The sequence below is a fragment of the Bufo gargarizans genome, chromosome 3 (genome assembly GCF_014858855.1).
Source record: "Bufo gargarizans isolate SCDJY-AF-19 chromosome 3, ASM1485885v1, whole genome shotgun sequence".
Lineage (NCBI taxonomy): Eukaryota > Metazoa > Chordata > Amphibia > Anura > Bufonidae > Bufo > Bufo gargarizans.
The window spans coordinates 466669536-466677467 of record NC_058082.1 but is presented as its reverse complement, the minus strand read 5'-3'; the positions used below and the strand labels follow the sequence as shown (position 1 = coordinate 466677467).

General features: G+C 40.8%; 1 protein-coding gene across 1 annotated transcript; it reads right to left on the bottom strand.

The window, feature by feature from the left end:
* Positions 1-592: 592 nt before the first annotated feature.
* Positions 593-5145, bottom strand: LOC122932354 (beta-crystallin B1-like). The gene is made up of 5 exons (XM_044286719.1): positions 5080-5145; positions 3324-3442; positions 1890-2022; positions 1388-1530; positions 593-761 (listed from the first exon to the last, which is right to left on the bottom strand). Exons 1-5 carry the CDS (start codon positions 5143-5145, stop codon positions 593-595), a joined length of 630 nt encoding a protein of 209 aa, XP_044142654.1.
* Positions 5146-7932: the final 2787 nt, after the last annotated feature.

Here is a 7932-nt window from a genome sequence, read left to right as displayed (position 1 = left end):
GAGCTTGCTGAACGGATCATCGACGGTGGACGCAGAGCATTGTGTAGTAGAATACAACTCAAGAAGTCTAGGGTTTAAAGAACAAAAATCTACTTTTGCAGGACAATAGGCTATAGATTTGTGCTCAAGCTCTTTTTTGTTGGCACATACTTATAATCATTTACTTTTAGCAGTCATTATATATGGTAACACTATATAACCTGGCTGTGCTGGGGCAGATATATATAACAAGAGTATTTGGTCTTAAAATATGACAAAGTATGTATTTAGCTAAGAGGGTAAAGCTAGCTCTTGAAAATCCAGCACAGAGAAGAAAGAGGTGGTACGTTCAACATTCCCACTTTTGCCCTTGGGGGCGATCTTGGTGAGAGGATTACCCCATTATATACAGTAATTGCTGGACTAGCAGCTAGGAGAACATGTCAGAAAACCAAAAATTGCCGTCAATAAAAAAAATGACCTTGTAGACAAATAAATTAAGCAACAGTCGTCTCTCTCTCTTTCCAATATACAGAGAATGGTTCAAAGATTAAAAAGAAACAAGCCCCTTTCTTCCGTCAGTCAGGTTTCGTGTCTTATCCTTAATGCTTCCTTAGTTTCCAACTTCAAAATGTCCTCTCTTGTACCACTGCATGTCCTTTACTCGGCGGATAGACTGAATCTGGGGCTGGTTAGCTCCCCAATTGTTCCAGTGTTTGTATGGTCCATATTCCATTAAGTACTGATAGCCTCTGTAACCAGGGTACTGGTATCCGACCCATCTAGACAAACACATTAGATACATTCTATAATTAATATACAGTAACTTTACAGGTTTTTTTTTTACAATACAAAGAAGATAAGTTCAGTCCATAGACTAAATTGTGCAATATAATACCCTATTGATTCATAGTTGTTCCTTATTATTGACAGGGAATGAAGTGATGCCTACCACTACTCTACCAGTTGAACCACAAGTCTGAGATGTGACTAAAGTACACTTCAGGATGGACAGGGTCATGTGCACGGCTGCAGCCAATGATTTGCCTCAGCACTGATATGTCCCCAAATAGCAGGCCACTTGGGGACACATCACCTCTGAGGCCAGTCACTGGCTGGAGCACTTGGCCTTGTCTGTTAGAAGGTTTACAGGATGGGGGTGTTGAAGGCCAGTGAAGGGAGCCAGAAGGGAGTAGCAGAGAGCAGGTGAGTATGGATTTTTCCACAAGTACTGCAGGCTGGGGTTCAAATTAAAAAAGGAAAAAAAGCTGGAAACCCCTTTAAACACTCAGCCGATCTCCTGTGATGCAGGGTCGGTGTCTTAATGAACAATTTAGAATTTTTATTTGCAAATGTAATACAAAACGTTCCGAGCATCATTACAATTAGTCCACTTTCAAACACTTACGTTCCTCCAAGGACCTGGATGCTGGCAACTCTATCCTGGAATCCATAAGACCACAAGCTGGGGATATCTTCATCACAGACCTCCATCTTCCTGCCCTCAAAGTTGACACATTCATAGAGAGAGATCTTATAGTCCTGAGTGTCCTATAATTTAAGAGAGTTTCAATAAGAAGTCATTATAAGGCAGAACAATTTATATTTGGAATTATTTTTTTTACCATTTTGACCACTGCCTATTAACATCCCTTCTCTCCTCTGGTAGGTGAGTTTGGCCATGTGAATTTTTGATCTACATGCTAATTTTGTGTGATGCCTATGGAACAGGGAAGAACGGCATGTCTACAGTATTTTGACCATGGACAAGAAGGTGGGAACACTGTGGTACATACAGCATACACCCTTGAACCCTAAATTTACAAACCATATACTAAACAATGGTTGTGAGGAAATGACAATAGGATGGCTCTTTGTTTCAATGATTTCATTTGTAGTATAGATCTTACCATACGGACTGGTCTAAAGGACATGATCCTATCTGCACGGAAGCAGTTAGACCAGGAGTCCCAGCGAGGGTATTCCCCTTTCTCCAGAATGAACATCTCTCCAGTGAAATCTTTCTGTTCATAAGCGACCCAGCTGTGAATTTGAACCATAGAGTAGACATTGAAGTATCCCCTCCAAAATTATAGTGTCCATCTTAATAGGTTAGACATGACTGCTCATCTAGCTTCAGCTGGAACACATTTCTGAAGTGATATATGACATAAGACTAAAGACTAAAAAATATGTGACAGCACTTCGGAATACATTTGTCACATTTTAAAGGGGTTTTTCAAGATTCTGATATTGACGGTCTGTCCTTCTATCCAGCTCCTGGCACCCCCGATGATCAGCTACTTGAAGAGGCTGTGGTGCTCTGGTGAGTGCCTAGGCCAGTAACCTCACATTCATCAATCACAGGGTCTAGGCACAGCTCAGTCCCATTCAAGGGTCCAGGACTGAACTGCAATACCAAGCACAGCCACTATCCAATGGACAGTGATGTGCTTGGTAAGCTGCAAGGAGGCTGCGGTGGTCGCTGGTTGGGGTCCCAGTTGTCAGACCACTGCCAATTTGATATTAATGACCTATTCTGTGGATAGGTCATCAATATCAGAATCTCAGAAAACCTCTATTTTCTGACTGTTCCTGCCAACAAACTGAACAATTCTGATATATAATAATGTATTGTCATCTCTCCTGACATGTTTGCTGTAGTAAATACTTCTGTTTCTCACAATATAACAAATGTGGAGTAAGTTTCTTTGAACTATTTGTTGTTTTGTCTTCTACTATTCCTCCTGGAAATGTAAGAATGAGGGTAGATTCACACGATGTAAGCCGTCTATGCCGGTGCTGCAGTTTGCAATGCCGTGTGAATCCCATATTGCAGTGCAGACCCATTCACCTGAATGGTTCAGCGATCCGCAATATACGACAAAAGCTTGGACACGCCCTATCTTTTGCGGTGTGGAAGCACAATTTAGAAGCGCTTCCGGGGGCTTCAGATCCATACATTCGTTCCGCACCATGCGGTACTTGGAGGATTGCAGACCAATTCAAGTCAATAGGTGTTTGCTGTTTGCGGTCTGCAATACCGGCTCGGACCACCTACAGTTGTGGGAATGTACCTTAAATCGAAAACTCTGCATCATCATTCCTCTTGTCAAAGGAGCATGACCCCACATACCCTGATACTTTTCAATCAAGTGTTGATTGTGAATGATTGTGTAAAGACCTACCTTAGTGAGAAAGGGAACGGTAACACCCAGTCACATACATTTTCAGGAGGAACAACAGAATGGCACAATACAGAGATCTAAGAAAATGTGATCTTTCACAGGGAAATATTTTACTTATAAGCTATATTATAAAGGGTTAAGGTGTTTGAAACTTACGGTCCACATTCAATTCGAATGGACTTCACATTGTCGAAACCTCGGTCACACAAGTTTCTGCACTCGCTGCTAAATTCTACCTTGTGGCCTTGGAAATTTTCATATTCGTAGCATATCAGCTGTAAATAGCATAAATAGCAGTAAGAAAATGGAAGCAGAACAGGTGTGGATATTAAGCTACCTTTATCCACCTCTATATACTGATTTCTGGAAGATATTTTATTTGATGACCTGTCCTCTGCATAGGTCATCAGTATCTCATCAACGGGGGTCTGACACCAGGGACCTCTGCCGATCAGCAGTAGCGCTGCAGCCTTCTTACAGCTTTGCCTAGGCCATGTGACATTGCGTTCATTGGTCACATGTCCTAGATGCAGCCCAGCCCCTTTGAAGTGAATGGGGCTGAGCTGCGATACCAAGCACTGCCGGTGTGCTTGGTGAGCTGAGAAAAGGCTATGGCACTACTGTGAGCGTCAGTGCCTTCTCAAGCAGCTGATTTGTGGGTTTCACAGGTGTTGGACCCCCTTTAGGGTCCATTCAAACATCCGCAAAATGGGTCCGCACCCGTTCCGCAATTTTGTGGAACAGGTGTGGACCCATTCATTTTCAATCCACATTTGCAGATCCGCACTTCCGCTCCGCAAAAAATAGAACATGTCTTATTCTTTTCCCAATTGCGGACAAGAAAAGGCATTTTCAATGAGAGTGCCGGCGATGTGCGTTCCGCAAAATGCACATACGGACGTGTGAATGGACCCTTATTCAGATACTGATGACCTATCCAGTATCTGTAGCACACCCTCAAAAGCAGTAGCAGCATGGAGGAAATTATACCACGGCACTGAGCAGTGTGACTGAATTCAGTACTGAGGTGAGATAGAAAACTTGCTAGAGACTTCAGCACAATCTCCAAGTGTTTATCCCTCTCCAGTAGCTCACTCTGCCTCCCCTTTCCATAGACTTCAATGGGAAGCATGTAACCGGATCCCTCAGTGAGTTGCTGACACGGATAGTCTCTTAAGACAGATTTTAGCAGTTAATTTAAGGTGAATGCAAATTTCAAGATACAGAGGGAAAAAGTGGCGTAAAACTGGAGAAAAATAACACATAAGATGCAACTTTCTTGTGTTCACTTGCAATATTGAATTATTCAAAGTATAATGCCTATTTAATAGTGTACCAAAATACTATCAATCATGATATTTAAAGGGGTTTTTCAGGTTACTGATATTGATGACCTATCCTAAAGATACATCATCAATATCTGATCAGTGGGTGCACCGCGAATTTAAAGAAGGTAGTGCCGCCCTGCTTCTTACTAGAACCAGTGGGGGCTTGTCATCTACCCCCCTTACCGATCAGCTGTTCCCTCAGCCTTCAGCACTGGAACTAGCACTTTGAATGAAACAGGAAGCACAGCTCCATTCAAAGTATAGTGGCCATACATGGTACTTCAGCTCAGCTCCCATTCACTTTAATGTGAGAGGAGCTGCAGTAAGCCAGCAGGGCTGCTACACTTGAAATAAAGCTGTTCTTTCTGCTTCATTCAAAAGCTAGTCCGGGATGCAGGAAACAGCTGATCAATGAGAGTGCAGGGTGAAGGACCCTCACTGATCAGATATTAATGACCTATCCTGAGCATAGGTCACCAATATCAGGAGCCCGGAAAACCCTTGTAACTAATGCTCTTTATTACGGCAATAGAAGATTTTATTTTCAGAAATGTAATACTATACATCATTATTGTTGTATATACCTTGTAATTCTGCAGACCCAAGGCAGTGTGGCTACCAATGCTTCCTTGAGCTCCAGTGTGAGACATGTTGGTGAATCTTTAAGAAACTTGCAATAATTAAATTGTCACAATTAGTAATATTTAACAAAAGTGAAAACATTTTCTTAGATGCCATACTTTACTCCCATCTTCAATAGGTTGCTGGCTGGATGTTATATCAGCCAGCGCAGAGCGTCACAGCTTCCCTGGCTGTGACGCTCTGTGCTGCGATTGGACAGCGCTACAGCCAGGGAGAAGGAGACGCCCACGGAGAAAGACTCAGTCTCCTCCTCATTGCTCCGATGCTCAGTATTAGCATACTGAGAGGGAGAAATCCGGCGGGGCACAAGGGGCATAGAAGGCATATTTTAAAAAATCAAGCAGGGTGGCAGCATCAGTGGTGAGTACCCCGCAAGTACAGGTATATATCTCCCTTATCAAAAGAACATGAAAGGTCCTCTTTAATCCCTCAGATGCTGCAGTGAATTGTACAGTTGAAATGCTGCACTCCCGGGGCCCAAGCAGAATCTCCCCCACTGAGATCAGGGGAGCTGTTTGTTCATTAAGGTAGCCTCAAGCCTTCTAAAGGCTCCGTGGCTACCACAGCGATAGTTCTTAAGGAATATAATAAAACTACCATAGGCTGCAATGGTAATTCATTGCATTCCATGGGACTTGTGATCTAACAATCACATGTTCAAGTTCCCTAGGTACTTAGGGAATAGGGATAAAGGAGTTTTTAAAATTATACAAAAATATATATAAATTTAAATAACCCCCTATCCCACTATTCAAATATAAATGTATTTATCCTGTATGGTGAATGCTGTAATGGAAAAAAAATCTAAATGTCCGATTCGCAGTTTTTTCATTTCTTCACCTCCCAAAAAAATTGAATAAAAAGTGATCAAAAAGTCATACATACTCAAAATGGTATCAATAGAAACTACAGATCACCCCACAAAAAATGAGCCATCATTCAGCTCTAGGCGTAAATATAAAAAAGTTAGGGAGGTCAGAATATGAAAACTGCGTAAGAAATCTGCTGTATTCTTCCCAAAAAATTGCTGGAAACACCTTTATGCTGACAAGGGGTGTAACTAAGAGCTCACAGACCCAGCTGAACAGTTGCATTGAGTCCTATGAGCTCTTCGTTATGCCCCTGGTCATCATAAAGGTGATTTACCACCCAGTGATTTTTTTTGAAAGAATGCAGCAGATTTTTATGTGTTTTTTTGAGCCAAAGTCAAAAGTGGATTCAAGAGGAATGTGAAATCTAAAGGAAGGACTTATTCAACTTCTTCCTACGAAATTCACTTGTGTTGTTGGCTTAAAAAAATGCTTTCAAATGACATGGATCCATAAGGAAAGCAAAAAAAAAAAAGGCAATGTGAGCCAGAGGGGCACTTTGCTTGTGGAGGTCTCTGCACCCAAACCTACACAAACATGTCAAATGTTTTATGAAACAGTGACCCTTTCATGTAGTGTAATGTGACAGCAATGAAGTTAGCTTGATGGAGTATTACAGAAAAATAAATTATCAGCCGTACACACTGTTATATGTATCATGCTAGATATATTGTGCCGCTTGCCGTGAAGGGGTTTTCCCATAATCAACAATGATCACCAATCCACAAGTGATAAGTGTCTGATTGGAGTGACCTCACTAAACATTAGAATGGGAGTTCCACCATACCCCTGTATGAATGGAGTGGTGGTCATGCATGTCCACTACTGCTGCATTCAGTCTTTACAGGACTCACTATCTCCATCAGTATACATGGCAGCACAGAATATCCATCTTAATATACACTTGCAAGTTTATTATATGGGTGTAATGCTACTGTAAGTGCATCTATATGTGTGTGTGTGTGTGTGTGTAAATGTAGCGTAATAAATAAGTATAGATGCATGTTTATTATCTGGGTGTAATGCTACTGTAACTGCATCTATATGTCTGTGTGTGTGTGTGTGTATATATACATATATATGAAGTACACATGTTAACAAAATATGCAAAAATATATAAAATATAAAAAAAAAAATTCTAATTTAAACAAATCTGAACAGCACCACACAAGAATTACTCACAGGAACACTGTGACTGTGCCTCTGAAGGGGATCGTTGATATTGAGCCAGACCCCCTCCCCACTAATATATACTCCATAGATTTGCTTGCACTAAACTTTCTTTTTTAAACTTTTTTTTTTAGGTGTGGTCTAACTTGAATAGAGGATAGACAGAGAATCAGCCTAGAGCTCATATCAAGTACAAAAGCAAATTAGAATTCTTTTATTTTTTTTTTATTTTTTTTGGGGGGGGGGGGGTCTGGGAGCAGAAAGGGGGTTATGAGCTGACTCTGCTTATTGTTTTGTGTGCACAGAAGAGCTCAGCAAATAACAAAGGTCTCAATGACACATTTGTTTGCCTTGGAGTCAATGAAACAAAACTGCTGATCCTATTGACTGTGGTGTCTGCAGCTTCATTACCTCACTTGTTCAAGAGATTTAGGTAAGTAAACTGACAGTCACGTGATGCTGCCTCTCTGATGTCACAGTGACAGCTAAGTATTCCATATGCGGCAACATAGAGGTCCATACCTTTGTAACATTCACACAGGTACAGTTAGCAATAAAACTTCAGGACAAGAGGTTGCTACAACTTATATAACAAATGAATATATATATTTTATTTTTTCAAAAGAAAGATACATACATATATATTTATATAATAATTATTATATATCATTACACCCACAAAATTAAATGTATTTTATTTGAATGTTATGTCATAAACCAACACAAAGTAGCAAGTACATGTGAAGTAAAAAGAAA